The 22755-nt window shown below is 45.8% G+C and overlaps 1 protein-coding gene across 2 annotated transcripts in view; it reads right to left on the reverse strand.

The window, feature by feature from the left end:
- The window catches only part of LOC115570265 (collagen alpha-1(XVIII) chain-like), a 59956-nt gene extending 52393 nt beyond the window's left edge, over positions 1-7563 (reverse strand). Inside the window, exons 1-2 of one of the 2 annotated variants that reach the window (XM_030398726.1) lie at positions 7263-7563; positions 7077-7159 (exon numbers count right to left, since the gene is read on the reverse strand). In XM_030398726.1, coding sequence (XP_030254586.1) covers positions 7077-7159; positions 7263-7273 — 94 coding nt within the window. In that variant the 5' untranslated portion in view covers positions 7274-7563. The remainder of the gene's footprint in view (positions 1-7076; positions 7160-7262) is intronic. The other variant, XM_030398725.1, reaches the window with a different exon arrangement.
- Between the last annotated feature and the right edge of the window lie 15192 nt (positions 7564-22755).

A 22755-nucleotide genomic window follows, 5' to 3' on the forward strand; every position in this document is an offset into this window, starting at 1 on the left:
ACTCACAGATCCTCTCAGTGATGCGTTTGACTTGAAGAAGAAGGACATGAATAAACTCTAAAGAGCACAAAGGACGGAGGTCAAAGTGACACCTCTACCCTCCCCATCCTCAACTCAACACATCCTGCGTTTGTCCTCTCGCGAAGAAAGTCATCCATCCCGTCCTTCGCGTCATCTGCGCCGCACCGTGTCCACGACTCAAAAGACAGTGGCCTGTTTGGTCCAGGACGAATATAGCAGTTCCTGTTTACTCTGCAGGATAACGCATGTGTTTTCGGTTTGAGGTTTGTCTTAGATTATTTGCAGATACGACGGTCGAGGCCCGGAGACTGTGCTGCAGTCAGCAGAATCCAGAGTCACTTACATAATGTGACAGTAATCGTTTTTTTTCACTGCTTTTACATCGTGTCTCGTTTCCCTTTTGAATGTTTTTCACGGGTCTGTTAAATCTCCTCATCACAACACAAATAGAAATAATGATCAAGGTCACATGAAGAGCTCCAAAACATCAGTGGGAGGAAGTCACGAGAACAAACCGCATCAGCTATGAGTGAAAGAAATTAATTAGGAGCCAGATGAAGATGATAAAAAACTGTCATATCGGCCTGAATTTGGCAGCTCGAGGAAGTTAACAAGAATAATGTGGGATGATGATGTGGGAGACATGTGCAACACAATCTGCAGCACATCTTGAAGCGGTTTAGAGCTTGCTGACACGTGAAAGCGTAAAGAGCCACACGAGATGCTCGCGACGCTCTCCAAAGGACAAACAAACAACGAAATACGAATACAGTTGATTTAGAGAGGATTAAATTATGAAGGAATTGTGGTTTTTGAGCGTTTCAAGTTTTGAGGACTTTTTAACCAAGACATCAACTGCAAACCACTGGGACATTTTATTTTTAACTTTTCAGTTTTCTTTTGTTGTTCGATGGCAAGAGATGACAGAGCTTTTGTCCTTTTTAGACAAGTCGTGCTACTCAGCAGACATGTTGGCATCGTCCCCCGAGCAACTATTTCGGGGGCTAACAAGAGCAGGCTTCTATCTAAATGAATGGGCAGAGAGCACAACTTCACTGTCAGTGGGCTCTTCTGATAAACAACACTGAATAGTTTGGTGGCTTTTGCCCCAAAATATGGTTTTAAAAAGGCCTTTTTTCTGAAGGTTGTTGGCATGACGGCGTCAGCTCATCCTACCAGAGAAGTAAAACAAATAGAGTGTTTAATGTCAGTGTTGAAATTAACTCTCTTTTCTTGGTAATCCTGCACATTAGCTTGATATCCTCACTTTCCTTTAAACTCTGTATCTTAACTGTGACTGGCGACGATTGGCCGCTACTGTACGTTTCCTGATTTTGACGTTTGGGGCAAATGGTGTGATATGTGTCATACAACCGCCATCTCCGACGTTACACACTTTAAAGAAGTCTCTACTTATGCCTCTTGTAAAGGCAGATAAAATGAACAAATAGTTTTCATGCTAAGCTTCGACTATCTTTGCCTACGAACTCGCTCCAGTCCAAAAATCCCAATCACCTTGCAATTAATCTCAAAGTGATCTTGAGCCAAACTGTACAAAAGAAAGTTCACTCCCTGCACAATAACATCAGCACAATAGTCAAAAATAACGTAAGATATTAACTTTATTACAGTTTTGGATCCAAATGTTTATTGCTCTTATTTAGCCCTTCTGGCAAATGACTGCAACGTGAGTAATCTTTGTATCGTGACCTCATGATAGGATGAAGAAAGCAGTCGTCATGCTGTATAAACTCGTCCAGCCCACTCGTACAGTCGACATGCATGAGTATAAACATCTGGCCACATCTACCCAACATTCACCGAGTCATCACCATCTAGTTTGGTTATTCTTTTTTTTTGGTTTTAATCGCTGACAGCTTTGTTGCTCGGCGCTCGCTGTTGTGATTATGTGCCTGGTATCATTTGTGACAGCCGGGTAAACTCGGACGAACTGGATTCAAGCTGACGCCGCTCGGATGGAAACAAACTGGACGTTCACTCACGAGGAGAACGTCAGGCTTTTAAAAAGCCTCCGGCGCTGTGTGCGGTTTTTCTTTGCTCATTCATGAAATCATTGTTGGACAGGACGGAGAATCTGACTGTGCGCTCGAGTTGAAATTACACTTTAGATTAAAACCTGGCATGTTCCCTCCGCTACAGGGCTGCGGTCCAGATGACCTACATCAACCTGGAGCCAAACCAGGGCCTGATTAAGGCAGAATCAAGACCAAATGGACGTGGAAGGATTTACACATTACCTCCTTAAAAACCCAGTGTCATCTTATTTCTATTAGCAGACCTATGAGCTGCTGGATTTACTGCAGAAAATGTTTAACAAACATTCAGGTACAGCTTCCATCCGTCTCTACTTCCATGTTTCTATAAAACTGCCATCTACACTCATGTCTCCATTTTCTCCGCCGCTTTTGTTTGGACACGAGAGAGAAAAACTCTCTCGAACTCTCAGAAATCAGCTCTCGTTCACTAATGGTTTCCAGAATTGGGAAACAAGAAACATTTCCAGTGTCTTTTCGTGTTTATTATCCGATGTTTGGATCCTGCTTTATGACTAGAGCGGCACTCTGTTGAGCACAAAATACTCCAGATTGCATCAAGAAAACAAAAATGTGAAAAAAAAATACTCCGAGTGACCTCAAACAGATGCTGCATTCACGTGCTCCTCGGATGGTCTGACTTCCGACTGTGGTGTGTTCGTGCGCTTCCTGTCGGAATGGGGGAGCGGCACCGACGCCAGAAAGAAGTTGTTTTTGCACTTTATCACTCTGACGGCTGTTAAAGCTGGATGTGTTTTAGCTTGTGTTCCTCCTCACATCAGAGGAGTCGCCTAAACCTGCGCTGAATTTCTGGTTCTGGTTCAGCGGTGATAAAAAAGTTTGGTGACTTTGTTAGAGGAAGAATCTTAATTGGTCACATAGAAAAATACCGAGTACAACGTGTTGAAACGTCTCTGCATTTAACCCATCGCTGACAAGACCTGTACGGCGACCGAGGACCAACTTTAGGACACTTAATTAACTCAACGCACATGTTTTAACGGAGGGGAAATCGGAGCAAGCGCAGGGAAAAAAAACACGCAATGGTGGCAACATGGAAACGCCACACAGACGAGGTTCTAGCCCGGCTGGGAGATGAAAGCTGAGCCGTCTTGCTGTGAGGCAACAGTGACAACAAAAGAGTCACCGAGCTACGAGTGACAAGGAGAGCCATAAATTAAAGCCCCTAAAGGTTGAGGAGGGGGAGAAAGAGACCAAACGCACTTCCCTGAACAAACAACAGATAAGAGGAAGAGAAGAATGAGCCCTGCCTTTGATGGTAGACCAGACTTTGCTTAACTTTGAGTTTAAAGAGTTTATTTCCAAAGTCCGGCCAATGTTCTGATTCACAACAGCTTCATCTGTAAATCAAAAGTCCAAGTCTCTGCTCTGTAACACCCACCAACACCCTGCGTTCACGCCGCAGCTCCCCGAGGACTCGAATCACGATCCGCCCGTCACTGTCGTTGTCAACCTTGTCCTCATCATCATTATCCTCATCATCAGCCCCCGTGTGTTCACCACATCCACATTGTCCGAGGCTCACATCATCAGCCCCATCATCGTGCTCATCGTCCCCTACAGCCAGCGGTGTCCCGGGCCTTTGTGTCGTCCCATTAACATAATTAAAAACATTATCATTTTGCGGATAATCGCCATGTGCACAGCAGATGGAGGACATCGTGTGTGTCGCATGTTTGCACGTGTGTGTTCAGCGTGTCGACGTGGTATGAAGGCACGTATACAAGTGTGTGTGTGCGTGTGTGTGCACGTCAGCGCCTCCAGGCTAAAAGATGATGTTCTGTACCGTGTGTTTGTTCCTCGTTAGTAGAGATTGAAAGGGGATTATAGCCGGAGAGTACGCTTTTATCATCCTTCTGTAGAATGAGAGCCACGACTGCAGAAACACAAGGGAACCTCTGCTGGTTTGTTTACTTCTTCACGTTGTTCTGAGCCTTTTGTTTTTCATGATATACATTTGTTCCTCTGTTCATTTGCACATTTATTCAGCCATCCGCCTCTTTACACGAAGCTCGTTTGTCTTATTTATTAATTCACCCTAATTTTTCTGTCTTGCGTCCATTGAGCTGATCATTAACTCCTTGTAACCAATAATCCTTCCATCTCCGTTGATAATTCCCCTTTATTTTGACGTTCCCAGGAAACGTCTGCATCTCCTCGTCCGTTAACCTTCTTCCTAAACATCCAAACAGCGCCGTCACTAGGCCGGTATACGGCGAGCAGCCAAGAAAAAGACGGTGATTATATTTCCTCCCTTCTCTGGAATAAATCAGCTGTGTTGAAATAATTTTTTGGATTGTGGAGAGGAGACGGTTCAACAGGCCGACTCACTCAGCTGTCTGCCAACGTGTTGCTCTCGCTGAGGCAACGTCAGCGGTCATGTTTCAACAATGTCGGGCTGCAAAGGGCTGGATTTCAACCCTGGCTAGGCCTAAGCTAACGTCGGTGATACGACGATCTTTAAACTTTAGTTAAATGTTCTCGTTAAGCCATGTTTTCTGTGTGTTAGTGGAGTCAATTCAAGGTAAACTCTACTGCAAAGAAGGAAGTCTGCAGCTTCTTCTTCTCTAACCAATCGTGTTAAATGGCCTCAGAAATTAATTTAACTGATGTCGCATTTGTGTAGACTTTGCGATATCGGCTTGTATCGCATTGTCGTCCAAATTAACAATTTAATATCGCTTAGAAATAACCAACCATCTAGACATCCGCTCAGTCATTAGCTCATTTATCCATGTGCCAAGTCAGTGATGTGATGATACCATCCGTACCTTTGTTCAATTATACGATCAGTTATTCACATTTTCTCTCTTTTCTTTTGAAGATATTTAAAAAGTCAGTCATTTATTCATCCGGTTTCCATCTCCTCAGTTGCTCTACAGAACCAAGCTAACACAGCCGCAGCCAAACGTCGCCGCTTTGTCCTGCTCCACTTCTGTCAGAATTCAAAAGCGCGTGACATCACCGATTTCTGTCCCGTTCACAGAAATCCCGTCGTCCTGCCGGCTCTCTCAGTTCTGCTGCATCCACCTAAGAAAAAGTAGAACTGAACCTTTTTTTTCTGGGTGGATGCAGACAGTGACAGCCTCGCAGCTGGAGGACGCGGCGTGCATTATTTCACACTGGAGAAAAAAAGGATTATCTGTCGGCTTCGTTTCGACAATCGGCGCACAGAAATGTGAGCGTTGCCACGGCGACAGCTCTGTTTTCAAGAATATTTACAACATGCAGCCTGGAAATATTTGTCCCTGGTGCTCTCTCTCTCTCTCTCTCTCTCTCTCTCTGACTGGTGAGCCAGCATGAGCGTGCACACACACACACACACACGCGTCTTTTTTTCCCCCCTCTTCTTGAGAGAGTGAATCATGACAGAGGATTATGAATGTGGCAAAAGCACAAGCAGCCTGCGAGTGGAGTCTCTGGCTCAGCACGGCTGCTTGCAGGATCCACAGAGGAGGAAACTGGACCATGAAATCACACTCTTAAAAAGACTTCTTCTTTAGTCAGACATCAGCTGAACTCCACCCTCACACACAGCCGAGGTCGAGTTCTGCCTCCCACGAGATCATATTTCATTCTCACCTCATAGTCGGGGACGGGGGGGGGTTTAATTGCAAAGCGGTTGCACATTCGTACCCAAAAGCGGCGTTTAATTCAAAATGTCAGACTCCGACAATTAAGCTCCGCGGGGCTACGTTAGCGAAAGAGACCCCCGCGTAATTATCCGACTGGGCCCCCGGACAAAGCTGCTTTTGTGACACGGAGGTCCTCGCGGTGATCAGAGGTCAATATATCCACACACAGACACACACACACGCGGCTGCAAATGTCAATCCGGATTCCAGCGCGCTGACGACTGCAGCGCTGGCATATTCGCCGGGGTTCTGAAGGCCAGGATGAGAACTAATGAAGCTCCCAGACGCGCCGACGATGACCTTCATCTCCCTGCAGCACACGCTGAAGGCTCAGCTGCACTGCATCATCTCCAGCCACCTTAATCACGCGGCGCTACTGATTGCAGAGCTTGTCTGTCAACGTGCACGTCGGGAGGTTTTTTTTTTTTTTTTTGCCTGTTTCCAATTGCGATGGAAAGGGGGGGAAAAAATCTGCAGCTCTTTCAGCGCAAATTGGGAACACGTTGGAGCGTAGTGATTGATCCATTCATCACGGTGCAAATCCAGTTTTAAGCTGTGAAAACAGCAGCGACGCGGCTCGCACAGGCTCCGAGAGGGAACATCAGTCAGGGTATAATTGAAACCATCGCACGGCACAGAAGCCAGCAGGTACCGCTCTAACGGGCTCTGATGTCACGAAGTTCATCTGAAGTCAGAGGGTCCCCGCGAAAGTTTTCCAACAAAGATTGTTTCGCTCTGGAACGCCGTTAAGCGCCACATTCCTGGTGCAATCTGCGTTATACAGCGGGGTTCCAACATCAAGCATCCCACGGGATCTGCTTATCTTATCAAAATGAGGGTTTAATGCAAATACTCCCTCGTAACGCAGACTGGAAACATTCCCATGATTGACGATTTGATCATCATCTGCACGTGTGGAAAGAGCCAAACAGCTGTGCAGATAAAGAGGACATTAAAAAGCGCTATTGCTGAGATATTGCTGGAAAAATAACCAATAAATGTCTTTAAGCTCTTAAATATTGAGTTAATTAAGAACTTTAGATGACTTTCCAAGTATCGGGAAGGCTACAACATCACTTTATTAACAACATTCATTCATTTGCGTTTCATCTGTATCAAACGATCAACACAACATTCAAACGATCACTCAGTAAAAAGCGTAAAACTCTTGCTGCAGTTTTGATGTTTGAGCATCTTTCTCAAAAGTGACATCATCGCGAGCCTGCCGGGACCAGAGCGCAGCGCTCTCACCAATCACGTTCAGCGGATGAGAATTCATGAGCCAGCAGAAAAAACACCATGAGAGAGAGAGAGAGAGAGAGTGAGAGAGAGTGTGTGCACGTACCGTCCAGCAGCTGATAGGCTGAGGAGCGACGGCAGCAGAACCGGAGGACGAGCAGAAGTAATCCAAAGAACCAGGGAGGAGTGCTGCACGAAAGACAGAAGTGGGGAAAAAAAAAAACTTTACAAAGTGTCGACTTGAAAACTACCTCCTCACAGGGAACAAAAAAAAACTGTGCTTTTCATTTACCGTGAAGCCATCGTCGTCAGCGGCGGGAAATCTTAGATCCAAACCAAAGTTGTCCTGCTCATGTGCAAAGAGAGAGCGAGATGGAGCTCACTCTGCTGCTCTGCCTCACTCACTCCAAACTAAAAGCCTCTCAACTCTCCTCCTCTTCCTCCTCTCTCTCTCTCTCTCTCTCTCTCCCTCTCTCTCTGGTTCCCCGGTCAGACAAAGGCAGCTTCAGTGAGTTGGACTCGCGGGGCCTCTCGCAGAGCTGAAACCCGACTCCGTGTGTGTCTCTCTACGGACCACCGCTTGCTAATCCGGCCCTCCCTTCAGACATCACAACCCCAAATACAAATTAACACACTCCGGCTAAGTCCTCCTCCTCCTGATCCTCCTGCTCCTCCTCACTGGTGTGGTTTCTCTCACTTTCCCTGAGCTTTTTTTAAACACTCTTCAAGTGCAACCTTGACCTGTGGGAGGAGATGCCTCCGGAGCTGCAGCATCAAATCTAAGTCTTACTTTAAAGTAGAAAGAAGAAGAAGAAGAAGTTGTTATCACTGGATGAAAGTGAATATTCAAATAGTTTAAAGGAATGCTCATCTTATCGCTGGCATTGCGGGAATGTGTTTTTTTTTTTTTGGTGACGTCCAACCTCGCGATTAGACGTTTATATTCCAAAAATACCAAGTGAAGTCGTCATCCGTCAGTCGTGCCTATCAGTTAAAGTGAGTCAGCCCAGGCTTCCCTCCGCCAAAGTATCTGGAGGGCATTCCAGACCAAATTGGAAATTTCATCCCAGTCCGTTGTGGGTCTTTCCCAGGGTCTCCCTGTCGGACACGACTGGGAGGAATCCAGGAGGCAACCTGATCAGGCGGCAAATCATCCTTTAAAAAAAAGGGGGCAGTGGTTCAACTCAGAGCTCCCTCTCAACGTCCAAATTCTTGACATTGTCCCTTGAGGATGACCCTTGCACCCTGCGGAGGTTAAATAAATTTAGCTCGCTCTGACTGACCTGGATCGTCGGGCCTAGAAAATGGTGAGCTTTGTCTTCGGCCTCGCTTCCCTCCCGACACAGAAACTCCATTTTACCTGTCCTGCATTAGAAGACCTCATCCTACATGAACCAGGGGTCGACGATCTGGCCAAAAATTATCATCACAGTCTATTTAATCGCAATCCTGATTCTCCGATCTAATGCACGATCCGCTTCGTCGGTTTTAAACTGTAAAGAAAAGCCCAATGAATATCTCCACTTGCTCCTCATCTGCCACGCTGCTAAATCTAACTCACGTCACCCATGGAAGAGTCACGTGAAGCGATATGTCCGATCAACGTAGCTACCTAGTTTTCTATACCACTCTTTCGGTATGTTCACGTAGCTCAGATCTGCTGGTCGGTGAGATCATGTCATGTTTGGAGCACGAGACGACACAAAAGTTGTCGCCTGTTTGTTTCCCAGAGTTTTCACGCAGTCATGATTAAAGCACGCTGAGGTTAAACATATCTGCCGGTGACGATGACGACGATGATGATGCCATCGCTGATTCAGCGTCTGGACTGGAGAGCATCGGCGCAGCGGTGCCAAATGGAATCTGCCGACAGCGAACACATCCACCAGTCTCGCTGCAGGAGCCGGTGTGGTAGGGGGGGGGGGACTGATAAGGATGTGTTCAGACCTTGTCTCCGACAGCTCAGACAGATAAGAGCCTGTGAGTGATGCTGTTAGAGAGGCGGCAGCGGCGATAAGCCGTCCTCACTTCTCTGACCTCACCCGGGCTGACCGGTGCTGCTGCCGGGCGACATTCCTGCTAAATTCTGCTAAAGAGCCTTCTTCTTCTTCTTCTTCTTCTTCTTCTTCTTCTTCTTCTTCTTCTTCACACTCAGAGTCATCCCAGGTCAGACGTCTGCAGTGGCGGTTCTAGACCAGTTTTAATAGGGGGGCCAGGTCGGGGCCGGCTTTTTTGTTGGGGGGCACACACAACCCGGGAAAAAAAGACAAATCCCTCATTCAGACGAGGGATAAATGGAACTTAAAACAGTGTTTACAATTTCAACAATTCTGATTGGGCAGTAAACTGCTGTGAAACTTTATTTCTGTCTTTCCCTTCAGTTCAAAATCACTGCAAGAAATCTGTCATTGTATTATTAACGCAGACTCTGGGTGGGGGGGCCACAGGGGGGTCTGGACTCAGAGTTGCCCCCCCCCTAGAACCGCCCCTGGACGTTTGTCTTACACCCCCTCATTTTCCCAACTCGTGCTCGAGTCTTCACGCAGCAACACGGGAGACAATGAACGCAGGTGTCTTTCTGACTCACAGGTGTCCCGTTAAGTCACCGCTTGTGATGGAGGTGTGTTTTGACGAAAACAAGCTTTCAACTAAGACGCTCGCACATCGGACGGGTCGGTGTTTGTGTTCTGTCTGCATTCGTTCAAACACAGCTGGTCGGTGGAGGCGTTTTGGGTGGGTTTTTTTTTTTTTTTTTGGTAAAGCCTTGACACACTTCTCCTGCAAAACTGACATCATTCTTTAGCCTTCAATCTTTCCCCTAATCTCACTTCAGATGTTTCGGTTAAATCTCTGATGTCAGAGCCCCGTGCTGTCAACCATCCAGCCTCACACAAAGACTCTGCAGTGTTAGAAAGTCACACTTGCTGCATTAGAACAAAACCTAGCCAGTAATCATAATGCAGGCTGGGATTACATTTACTCCAAAGTATGCCGCCCGGTGCTAATCAGTATATAAACTCCAGGTTTTCACATGACAACTCGGATGAAACGGTGATGAATCACCAAGTTATACAAAGGCGTGGGGAGAGGTTACAATTTCTAGGCTGTTTGTTTGATTTTTTTGCAAGCGAGACAAATATATTTGCGGGTTGCCAGGACGAGTCGACGCCCCCCCTCTACACCCACGCACAGACTTTCTAGGTGAACGACCTGAGATCTCCATAGTAGTCGGCGTATTTGTGAGTAAACAGAGTGGGAATCTTTCTGCGAGCGGCAGAGAGACAGCGAGCAACAGACTGTTTCTATGCAAAGAAAACAGTTACTCAGAGAAAGAGAGAGAGAGGGAGACGGGGAGGGGGAGAGAGGGATTTCAGCTTGTGGGTGGCTGCGGATTAGAAGGGGTCCAGTTTGAGGTCTTGACAGTATGAGTCAGTGAGATACCGGATCATCATCAGTGTAAAGCCGCCGCCCGTGAGAAACCAGGCTGACTTCAAAACCCACCGAAGAAACAAAACACATCTGCGAGTCTGAGAGGGGGCAGCTTTCTTTATTTCTTTTCTTTAAGGGAATTTCCATGTTGTGAACCTAAGAGGGTTTGTGGTTATGACAGACTGCAGCCAGAGACGGCAAAAAGACAAATCCATCAAGAGTTTATTCGGTAGAAACTCGCAGTTAAAATACCAGATTGTGATGCGAGACGCTGCGGCAGGAGAACAGAATAATCTCCTGGATTTGAGAGTAAAAAAATCGAAGCGGGGAGGAGATTTTATTGCGGGATGTAAAAGCCGAGCGTTGTCAGGATAAAGCAGAAGCAGCCAGGTGGAGCTGATAAATGTAGATGGGAGTCGAAACGGGGGCCCCCCCAAAAAAGTCAACTTTACTCCAGTCTGCTCGAATTCAGACTAGCTCTTATCACGGAGGGTACGCAGAACCTCTGACCCACTGCAGGCGCCGAGTAATCCTCAGACAACGGCAAAGTGAACTGTGATGAATGCCGTGCGAGGGAGAATGAACACAGGGCCCCGAGACACACCGGCGATATAATCGCGCTGTTAAATCTGCAAAGAAACTGAGAGAAATGTGCTCGGAAAAGTGTCTGAGATTTATTCAAACAAAAGTGTTGCATTCGTGTTTTTGTTGAGTCTGACTTTTGAGAGAAATAACACGACTTCTTTGTGTTTTTTAGCCGCTCGGCTCCCCCCCTCCTCTTCTCTTTCACGCTCCCTGTGACTGACGTGGACTCCCCAGACTCTCAGATTTGGGGAGCAGGTTCTCTGCAGCGTTATGAAGCTTCTTCACAAAGCACCCGGGGTGGGGTGGGGAGGGGGGCGTGTTGAGGGTTCAGAGGTCACACTTCATCTCTGAGGGTGGGACGACGGTAGAGCTGCAGTATGTGGTCGTGATTGTGTGTGTGTGTGTGTGTTTCAGGTCAATAGCAAGTGCTTCTGGGTCGTTTTTTCCTTTTTTTTTTTGGAGCTGAAATTCAAACACAGTCATAACAAAAGGCCGTGCTACTGAAAACAAGCGAAGGGGTCCGCTATTCAGTCTCAGGGTGATTGGCAGGGACAGGAGCTGCAAGGTCAAGCTGCCTTTTTAAAAAGTGAAAGACAAGCTTTAAATGGATTTTTTTAAGGCCAGTAGGGACTAAATAAACCCGTGTATTCATTAACGCTCGGTTACGAAAGAAAGGTTTTGAACCAGATGTAGAGATGGATAAAATAAGAATGGCCTTATTCAAAATAACCTCGTCTTCTCTTATAAAAATGGATTTTCTCTTCAAGTTGCAAATCACAGTTTTCATGAAAATGCTCCATTTATCAGATTCCGATTGGAGTCTTTCCTGACGTGGAGCGTCACAGTCCAGTTCAAACAGATGCACAGCTTGTTTTACGGGTACGGCGCGCTGTTCCAACCCTCCAATTACTTTATTTTCCCGAAACAACCATCTTCAAAAGCCGCACAAAAACGCTGTTCCAAAAACCCTCTCTGAGATGGAATGGAATTGACACGGTTTTATTGACAGCATAAATAAATAAAAACCAACTGGTTGGAGTCTTCATCGGTTCCCTCACCAGTTCCTTCAAGTTTTGTCAAGATGGCCTGAAAGATCGAGCCGTTGCAAAAAGTCTGCGTGTGATCATCCGGGCATTCCAGGAACTTACGCCATGTTTCGTAGAAAGACGTTCCAGCATGCTGCAGGTGTAACAGACAGCAGTGAATCTGGAACTGATCTCAACGGTTCCAGTTTTTGATTCCCATCCTCACCCTCTGGAGTTATTTTGCTCTTGAAATGAAGCGTGTTTGGACGTGCAGGAAAAGGCAGTTCAGTCTGCTGAACTTCGTTGGATGGCTAGTGATAATTAACATGTGATACACATTGTGAAACAGTTGCAGTTTGGCTCGGCGTTGGCATCCGAATTAGGCCTCGTGGTTAGATTATGGAAAATTCATGTATTTTTGAAAGCAGAGCCTTCGTCGCGAGGGGCATTTGTTTTTGGAGTAACAGGCTGCACACTCGGGCTTTCTGATCAATGGGAACGTTTTTGGAGAAATTGAAAGGCACCTTGTTCACATCTCTATTAAACTACTCAGATCAGGCTTCACATGTAACTGAAGCTCTTCACACTTGGACAAAACACGTTCGTCACAGCATTTGCTGTCTTATTCAGATTACTTGCAGGACGTCTTCTGGTCTGCGGATAAAAAAAGCTTTTTCCAGAGATTAAACACAGCCAAACTTCCACTGAACACATTCCTGCTTTTAAAATAATAATAAAAAAAAATGGATCAGCTCCACTTTAATGTTTCCTTTCCTGCTCTCTGCTTTACAGGAGCGCGGCTGTGCTTACAGGTGGTTAAGCTGCCGGATCGGAGTTGCGTGCCAGGCGCTGGGAGACGCCAGCGTTGTCAAGCTGCATTTTATATCCCATCTATCTTTAGACTCACTGCTCCGGTATGGATGTTATTAAAGGTCTCCAGGTGTAATCGTCCTTAACAGGTGTTCCTGGCTCCGACTATGGGACTGCACAATGCCAAACGTCCGACCTCTGAGCAGGAGTCCTTGACCCCACCGCAACAATACACAAGGCTTACAGACTGTCTATAAACCCCCCGTGTGATGATGGGATGGAGTGTGTGTTGAGAGAGCGGGGCTGCAGACTGCACGGCAATTTACAACGTTAAAAATTGTCATACTGCGTTAGCTGCTTTGCTTGGATTTTAAAGAGCAAGTGTAAGCAGCCTGAATGTAATGGAACCGTCGGTCGGGGGAGTTTTTCGGGAGCGGCAGCAGCCAGACATTGTTCATTCATCCCGCGCTTGGCTGCGCAGCTGCAGCGAGGGAGGGAGGAAGGGAGGGAGGGGAAATCCGATGGAAAAATAAGAAGCCCTAAACATGATGGGTGTTTCATTATTGAGGCAACATTTACGGCGCATGCTACAGTTTAGATCCCTCAGTGTTTCGTTCACTTTTTGCAGATGCTGCCTAGGTTTGGGTCCACGTTTCGAAGAGGATTCGACGCCGAGGTCTGTCAAGATATCATGCACATCGTTGCTGAAAAAGTGGTCCGCAGTGTCCCTTTGGTTACCTCTTCTACCTGTGTTTGTGTGGTAAGTTAGGTAACAGGGATGTTTTATTTTTAAGACGTGGGCCGCTTGAAAAAAAAACTGATTTCCATTTCCTTATTTTTGAGCGTTCGTCCCTCCGGCCTCCGGAGTAAAATAACCGTCAAACAACATCTGAATGTAATCTAACGTGCGAGTTAGACGCGCGATGATATCGGAGGAGATGTTTCAGGGAGGGTTTCTCGCTTTAAGCGTGGGATACAGATAGAGCTGTACGGAGGGTTTCGAGCGACCGCAGGGAGACGTACCTTTTTGTTTTTTCGTGGGATCTGTGAGATCAAACTCAGATGTGCAGGTGATTAACGTGGGTGAGCAGCAGCTGGTTTCAATGAGCCGCAGAGACGGAGACGCATTCCTCCTCCTGATCCCGAGCAAGTCACTCCACTAAGTACTGTATATTTTTCACATCATTGTCAGGGTGTAAAATTAAATAGATCACAGGAGAGATATCTGGCATTTTGGAAGTCACTCCTGAAGGCATAAATAAAGTGTTTTGGGAGGCTGGTTTATATCCAAGCACAGAAATGAGTTCCATGTCATCAGAACTTGGAGCTGTTGCCTTGAATGATGTGTGGCATCTGTAATCTGTGGACGAGCGTAGTTTGGCTGTGCAAAAACATTCAACTGTTTTTAAAGAAGAAATAAAGGCAAAATTCTCTGATTCCGGTTTATTAAATGTGTTTCTGGTTCCTTTACTGCGACAGCAACAGAAGATCTTTGGGTTGTGGACAAAACAAGACATTCGAGGACGTCATTTTGGGCTTTCGGCACATTTTTCTACCATTTTACAGACCAAACAACTCATCATTATTATCATAAATTGACAGATTAAGCAATCATGAAAGCTAGAACGACTCACTACAGTGCATACCTCCGCCAAGGCCCAACGCTCTCCTTTAAATCAGTTAAATCAAAACCAATATTGAATAAAACATAAATATCTGGATAAATACGCCTGATTTCTTCCAATCACGATGCTTCATTTCCTGAGAAATTAATGTAAATGACGATTAAATTCCTGAATCCCTCCTTTTATCAGTGCTGGATGTAATAAACTGAAACAGCAGGTGAAGTCTTTTGTAGCTGGTCAGTCAGTTCAGTCATGTAACATAAAGTAAAAATGTCAAATGTCAAGTTTTGAGTCTTTAAGAAAGAATGAAACCGTCTGAGATTGTTCTGGTTAATCGGAGCGGGCCGGGGCGTTGCTGTGTGTTTTGGCTAGCTAACTAGCCCGAAAGCTAATCTACCGAAGCGACACGTGCGAATCCTCCCGCTTACCCGCTAACGCTCGCTCTGCTAGATAAAAACTATCCAAACACAGAACGTGATCCTATCAAAAACCAGCAGTTCCCGCCATATGGATCCTACTCGCGGTGGAGCGATTGCAGTATTTGTGATACGTAAATCCACACGTGCATCCATATTCATGAGTGTGTATGTACAGGTGCTGCTGTCACCTCCACCCCAGGGTTGATGTGAAGGAAAACACGGCTGGTAAACACCCAGACGTGGCCAGGCCCGAAGCCACGAGTCGGCCTCTGCCATATTTCACCCTGAGGACAGGAGAATATATTCACTGGGTTTTCTCACATACTGTCATCTGTCTGCCAAGAAGTTCAACGTATCCCCCGTTTTTTGTTTTTTTTCTCTCCATAAAGCAAAGCCTGTTCAAACATTTTTGTACATCATCGCCTTCCTGGGTCTGCCAGTGTGAGAATCAGGGGGTCAAGAAGTTTGCTGAAAAACTAAATCCCTTTAAATTAAAGCTGTATATTTATCGTCAGCGGCACTCTGTTCGTGTTACTTTCTACACAAGGTCATTTACAAAGGAAGCAAACAGAACATGCATATGTTCACAGCTCCGGGTCAGCCTGTGCTGTGAGTTTATTTCCACATCAGCGCATGTAAACACGTTTGTGCTGCTGTGTACACACCGCAATCAAAGAGTTTATTCCCGAAAATTCTGTATTTTTACTGTCAAGATCCATAACAATAATCTCAACTGATGCATTGAGGGAAACGACCAAATAAAATGTATATTTAACGATGAAAAAAATCAATTTTATTCGGGTTAATTCCTTTTCTGCTTACTGACGTCTGAAAAAGCAGACACGATGGAACGATTACCGACAGCGTTGAGATCATAATAACTCCGTTCAGTTATCTGGGGGAGGAAAAGCGTCCTTGTGCACAATATTTAGAGAATGTTCAGGAAAAGACAGACAATTTGGAGCCAGCGGTTCGCAGTTCATTCTTCCCGTCTCGCGCGTATCGCTCCATCACACGTATTTAGAGGCAGAATGTTGTCAAGGTGAGGATCCGTCTCCAGGAAACTTGAGTGTTGGGTGGCGTCTCATCCAAATGTCTGGGATTAACATCCGACGCGGGACAACCCAGCCTTTCCCCCCCCCCGTCATGTTTGCTACCCTGACAAAAACCCATGTGGATTATAAATAATCTCCGTCGCCGCGTCCAGAATTTCCATTCAGATCTCGGACAACAGACGGTCTGAGCCGTGGGCGGATCGAATATTTGAGCATCGATCAAGAGTCGCTTTTCCAGATGGAGCTCCAGGATTTCAACAAAATAGAAAAACTCCACTTTTCTCACTGAATCTTCCATGTTCTTTTTCTCTCACGTTGCATTAAAGCATGCGTGCAGCAGAGCTTCGTTTGGGCCAAATTCAGAGCTCGACGCCGCACCATGCAGGGATGTATGAAGTGAAGCTGGGTTCAGTTTAGTTTAGGTTACTGAACGAGCCAGAAAAGAGACAGACTACAAATAAAAGCCTGCCCCAAGTATTCATGAAGGATTTAGTGAACCGTGTTCAATGTTCTGGCTACCTTTCAGATTAGATTTACGGCAAAGCTTGATGGAGTCGGATCTCTGTTAGAGTTTGTGATTCAATGATATGTCTAACAGATGTTTCAGCTCTTTTATGCTCACTACCTTTCAAATTAAGAGCTTTCCCAGTTACATGGTGGATTTATAGAGCGCTCTTCTGGTCTACTGACCGCTCGAGACCGCTTGTTTCTATGATCAGCCATTACAGAAAAGCCATCAGGAACAATTTGAGGTCAGTATGTTGCCCAATGAACCTTCGACAAGCAGTCAGAAACGGGGATTGAACCACCGTTCACCCTTCGATGAGGCCAACCTGCTCTACCTTCTATGTATACAGCCCCACCAAATCACTTTATGGCTTTAATGCATTTCTTAGAGGATATTCAGCTTTCTGCAACATGACTTCGGATGATTGACTCTTAGTGAGCAGAAACTGATCCCAACGCTTTGTTTTTGAAACTGCTTCACATTAGTCCTTCATATTAAAGTATTGTGTATAAGTAGAAGTGTATTTTGCACTTGACATGTAGAATTGTGCAGCATGTCCTTGAGAATACCAAAGCTTTGAGTAATAAATGACTCTGAGCCTCTTCTGTCTCACTGAAACCTAATTAATCTGAATACCGCTGTTGTGCGTTTGATGCTTACGTTGGCCGCTTCTTCTGCATTTGTTCAAATAAAACCCTCTCAGGACAGAATTATACTTGCTCTTGAACCACACGTTGGCACAGACACGGGGCTGCATTGTCGTTTACATCTGTACCAATGGACTCATTCATTCCTGGGCACATAATCATCACACTGGCATCGTCTTGGGATCTTTCTGAAGTGATGTAGCCGGTGCGTTACCAACCAACGCCCTTTACATCATGCAATACAAATGATGTTGATTCTGGATTTTCAGTTAAAGGAAAATTCAAATGAGTCTCCTCTCCTTTCACTTCATGATGCAGATTTATTGTTGACCTGAAGACTCGCAAAAGAGTTCTGTTACCTTCCTGCCAAGTATAAAAAACTCTCGTGCATGCGGTGAGGAGTGATGAACAACAGCAACAGCCAGCTGAGGTCATCCGCAAAGTCCGTGATATCATGACCTGATCTGTGTCTGCGGTCGGGTTTTCGTAGCTGTGAGGACATTCTGCAGTGGTGCTTGGCAAGAAAGCGACCGCTCGTCCCAGTCGAGAGGCGTAATGCTAACCGAGGGTGGATGCAAACTTTTTTTTTTATTGGTCAGATGCTTTGGAAAATTCAAATGGCATCTCTGGTACCGATTAGTCAAACTGCAGTGAGAAAGTATTTGTAGGTCAGCTGGGACTTCCCTGACAATTTCTGGATTTCTGTGGAATGTCTTAATTGCGGCTAATTTCTTCTTTTTTTACAGTCTGTAAAGTGTGTGATGGCCCCAAACATGATGATTACGATGCTTTCAGTTGTGTTTTTTTCCACAAAGAAACCCGAGCAAAGCCTGAAAAGAATGACTCTATCTGAAAGCGCTGCGAATAAATGTGTGTATCTGAGAAAAACATCAGATTGCGATGGTTGGATCGAGGTCACACCTGAAGGATTTACCCGACAAAAGCTTGTTGAATCACACACACGTACAAAACCACACACACACACCTGTTCGCCTGGTGATGACACTGGAAAATAACCGAAAACAAAGAGGCCTCTTCTCTTAACCGCCCTGACGGACGGCTTCTTTGTTCTTTGTCTCTCGAATCCTTGAGCTCACCGTCACCGCCGCATCGCACCCCATTATCCTCACATCCCTCCTCAAGGACGTGCCTCGGTACATGTGGTGGTGTGTTATTATAAAAGGCGGTGAGGTAAGAGCACGATGAGGATCTGAACTCACCATACACACTGAGCTGTCAGCAAGGATCTCCACCCTGATGGAGTCTGCAGGTGAACTCTATTCCCTCCAGGTGGAGGAGTTTCCAGTTTTATGACTTTGGCAGCCAATAAAAGTGGACGTTTTGATTGCAGGAGGATTAGACAAAGGTTTCTTTTCGAAACAGAGGTCGCCGCTGGGTCGAGGTTTTCATCAGCGCGGCTGACTTTTCATCGGCGTTAGAAGATTTAATTCACTTCCATTTGGGCAACGTGCAACGTGAACGTCCGCGTCACACTTTCTACACTTGAAGGGCAACAGAGCTTGATAAAGGCAAACTAATTCTTACCAATCAAACTTTAACTGGATCCATTTACGGCATTATAAAATGAGTTTCAGTTTTATAGACAGCTGGGAGTGCCGTCACTGCAAAGTCAAGAATATGTCCAGCTCAGCACTATTTCAAGAGTATCAGTAACATGCTGGAAAACACAGTGTTGCGTCATCCTGCGATACTGATTAATCGTCAAGAATCCCAATAGCGAGGGGTCGTTGGAGTCCACGGCCTCAGGTAGAAGGAGATGAGTTAAGCAGCTCTCGTTGGACTCTGAGTGTTTATGCAGAAAGTTTTGAGGTATTTCTGTTTCAGATAATTGAAAGTTGCAAGTCAGCACCGACTGAGCGGAGCGCTCCAGCCCACCGCGGTGATGGCTGCCGTTCAAGGAATGCAGATTTGAACTCGTCTGGCCGTCCTGTTCACCTGGTTTGACAACCAAAGACTTCAACGTCTTCCCCGAGCTCAGTGGGAGGTATTTCGACAGCGGTGATGATATTATCGGGACAACTTTCTGGGAGGTCCAAGAAGAAGTGATCCATATTGTCTTTGACGGTGTATAAATGACGGTCCTTTGACTCTGAACCGAGAGACAGCCTTCCATCTCCACGATGAACACAATCACACGTGTAAATACAGACTTTCTCAATTCTCTAGTGTTTATTTACACTGTAAATCTGTTTTTTTTTTCTTTTCTTGCTTGAGTGTCAAAAGTTAAAGAATGTCTTGAGCACACATTATCGGTACGAGTGATGGATCGAGTTGCCGGCACCAGCGGCGAGACACGGGGGGTTAGAAATGAAAAATGATCGACCGCAGAGAAACGTCACTCCAGTCCCGCCGACCTCAACCCCTCAGGAGGTCAGATAAGTCGGAATGTACGAACACAATGTGGCTCGGGAGGAGACGAGACACCATCGCGGCTTTCTTTAGAGGAATGCGGACCTCAGAATCCGACTACTGTCAAAATCGTGGCGGCGCTGCATGCTGTTTGGATTGTGGCTTCACTTTCGTTCTGACAGAATGCAGAAGGGATTTTCAAACTGAGTCATCCTTCAAGTGACGGGTTGCGTCTGTATATCCAAACTCCCTGAAATTTCCACAATAGCGAGCGTGTTTGTTTCTTAGTCGCCGTTGCTGCATGTGCAATCAGGATCGTGACCCTGAATAATCCGAGCCGACAACACGCACGCACACGGTTGTTTCAATGGTGCCGTCTCCTCCTCTCACTGCATTCACTGCCGACGGGTGACCTCTTCTTTCCCTGGCAAACACGTCGCCGACAGCCTCTTTCAAATTTCATTACCCGCAACACAAACACAGAGCATACAGAGCACACATGAAGAGGGAGTCGCAGGCAGGACATGGAAATAATTAGCGCTTCGGTGGACGAAACGCTCGGGCTCGGTAGCCGTTTGTCAGCTGTGATTTGTGTCAAGGCGAAGGAGACGACCACGAGCTTCATACTGAGTATTTGATGAAGTAGTGGATGAAGTGGAATGCATGTTTCATGTCAAGCAGCAGAGGTAATGAAATGCGATACGACCTCTGAAGGAGCATTAGGAGTTGCATTAAAACTGTTATAAACTTAAATCGGTCGTTTTCAGGTTACGTAGTCGGCGTGCTCTGTGCCTGGCTGGAAAATAACAGCAATAGTATGGGTGTGCTAAAATATTGATACTACGATATATTGCGATAATTCGTCTTGAGGTACGTTATCGATACACTGGTACCAACTATCGGTATTCAATAATATCTAAGTAGCTTTTTACCTGACTATCATTCATGTGAAATTGATTGACAATGTTGTGTAATTGCTGTGAAATCGATTTAGTGCAGTCAATAAATTCTGAATTTCTTCAGTGACACAGATATCGTGATGTATCGTGGATGAAATTCCTTGCAATATATCAATTATCGCAGAATCGCTGTATCGTGATATTATCGTTATCGTGGGCAAAATATCGTGATAGTATCGTATCGCGAGGTACCTGGTGATAACCAACCCTAAGCGATAGAGGTCAAAACGTCAAGTTTGAAACAGGAGACGACAACGATCATCCTGTTCTCTACTTTGAAAGATAGTCTTAATAAGTCATTAACATAATAAGTCAATCAAATAAACGTGGACGCTTCACAAACACGTTCAACAGTTTCAGGATCAGTGTCAGTAGTTCAGTATCTGACCTGAATGTGAAATATGTTCAGGATGCTTCCTCCTGTCATTGAGTTACGGTGTCGATAAAGTGTTTTTGCAGAACATTATGGTGCGTCTCTGAAGCCTGAACCTTCAACCTTTTTGGTTATAAAATGTCATCACATCATCATTTTTTTTCCCTACCAGACATTCCTATGAAATATCATCGTAATCAGCACATGAATTATTCAGTTATGGCCACAGCTGTGATGTGTGAGGTGACGGTGACCTTTGACCACCAGAAGCTAATCAGATCGTTGAGCTCACGTTGGCGATTTTCACATTTTTGACGAACAATTCCCTGAAGGCGCGCTGGAGATATCGAACTGACGGACTGATCGATTCAACCATTATCTTCGATCACTCTTCTGCCTCTCCTCGTCAGCTCACTTATGTCTTTCAGTGAGACTAGAACATTTCCTTGGCGACGGACGCCCGACTTCTTGGCAACCTCTTCGTGTTGCATAAAATTTCGAACGTCCCAGCTGTTCCTACTGTTTTTTTTTGTGCTGACGGCCCTCGAAGGCAGCATGAAGAACTTCTCCGCTCCTGGAGGATTCAGAGCCGGGATATAAACAGATCATCAGTCTCTATCAGGAGTTTTCCTCTGTGCTCTGGGTTGCCCGGTTCGAGGAACCGAGCTGGGTGCACATTTTTTCCAAACAATCTTAATCAATCCACACCAGCGTTTTGCCAGACATTATGCTCCTGCCAGGCATTATGTAAATGTATTTCCACTAAAACTTCTTGTTGCTAGGTTTTTGGATTCGGCCGAGTGTTTTCTCAGAGGATGAGTGGATGTACGCCTCCGTGCTGGCAGATTATTCTGTTTTTTGGCAATTTAATTCGAACCAAACTCCCTCGGTTGTGCCGGTTTTCGGGGAATCATCTGTCAGGGTGTAACAAGAGAGGAGCGCCGGGTTGCCAGGTCTGGAGCTGGACTAGCACATTTCTTTCCACATGAGCCCCTGATGCTTTTCCCTGCTCTGATCAAACAACATGCCTGTGGGCGGCCGTTGTTTGACATGCAACACACATGGGCCCGCTTACTGAACAGCAACTCACACACAAAGTCATAAAGAAAAAAAAAAAGAACAATCAGTCGAGTCCTGGGGTTGATTTCTGTCCTTTTTTCCTGTCCTACACTGCAACACCAGAGCAGATGTTGCTAAATTACCTGTTTCCACCTGCGAATGTGGAAAGTTTGCAAAGTTTACAGGGTTTTTTTTCCCTCGAAGTGACACTTTTAAGTGGCGCAATTGCACAATATAGGTCAGTTTAACTACACAAGTGATTATCGACTAAAAACCCAGCAACAGCAGCCTCGTGTTCATTACGAGAAAATGCGACTTTGATTACATAATCGTCCTCAAGTGGAAAAGAGATTTAAAGGCTAATGAATTCAATCTGAAGGAGGTCATTAGTTGAGTCAGGGGTACGGACGGTGACGCGGCACAGTAGAGTGATTGTTCCCGGTGTGACCCAGACTTTCCACCGCTTTAACAATAACAGGGTCATTAATCTCCTGCATCCCATCTTATCTCTCGCACCAGAGACGCGACGCTAATACCTCGGTGGATGTGTCACCGTCCACATCCTGCTCTGTGTGTGTGTGACGGTGGGGGGGAAAGATGGGGTGGTCTGCTATTGTAACTGCTGCCTATTTATCCACATAAGCCAGGAATTATATCAACCGTCAGCGTTATCTCCGTATTGAGACAGATGTTTAACGCGTCCCGTCCACATAACCCACCGCGTGAATTAAGCCCCGTAAAACAGCTGCCGGTGATAATTGAGCCCCTCGGATGTCCTCGAAGGGAGATGAGAGGGAAACAAGGGGTGTTTTTACTGGGTGAAATGCATTGTGGTCGCTGCTGATGAAAGCGCGGGCGCCGACCTCGACACGTGTTGTCAAAGTTCAACCGATTAGTCTTTATGAATCCACCAACTGAGGA

Source organism: Sparus aurata, chromosome 19 (genome assembly GCF_900880675.1).
Source record: "Sparus aurata chromosome 19, fSpaAur1.1, whole genome shotgun sequence".
Classification (NCBI taxonomy): Eukaryota; Metazoa; Chordata; class Actinopteri; order Spariformes; family Sparidae; genus Sparus; species Sparus aurata.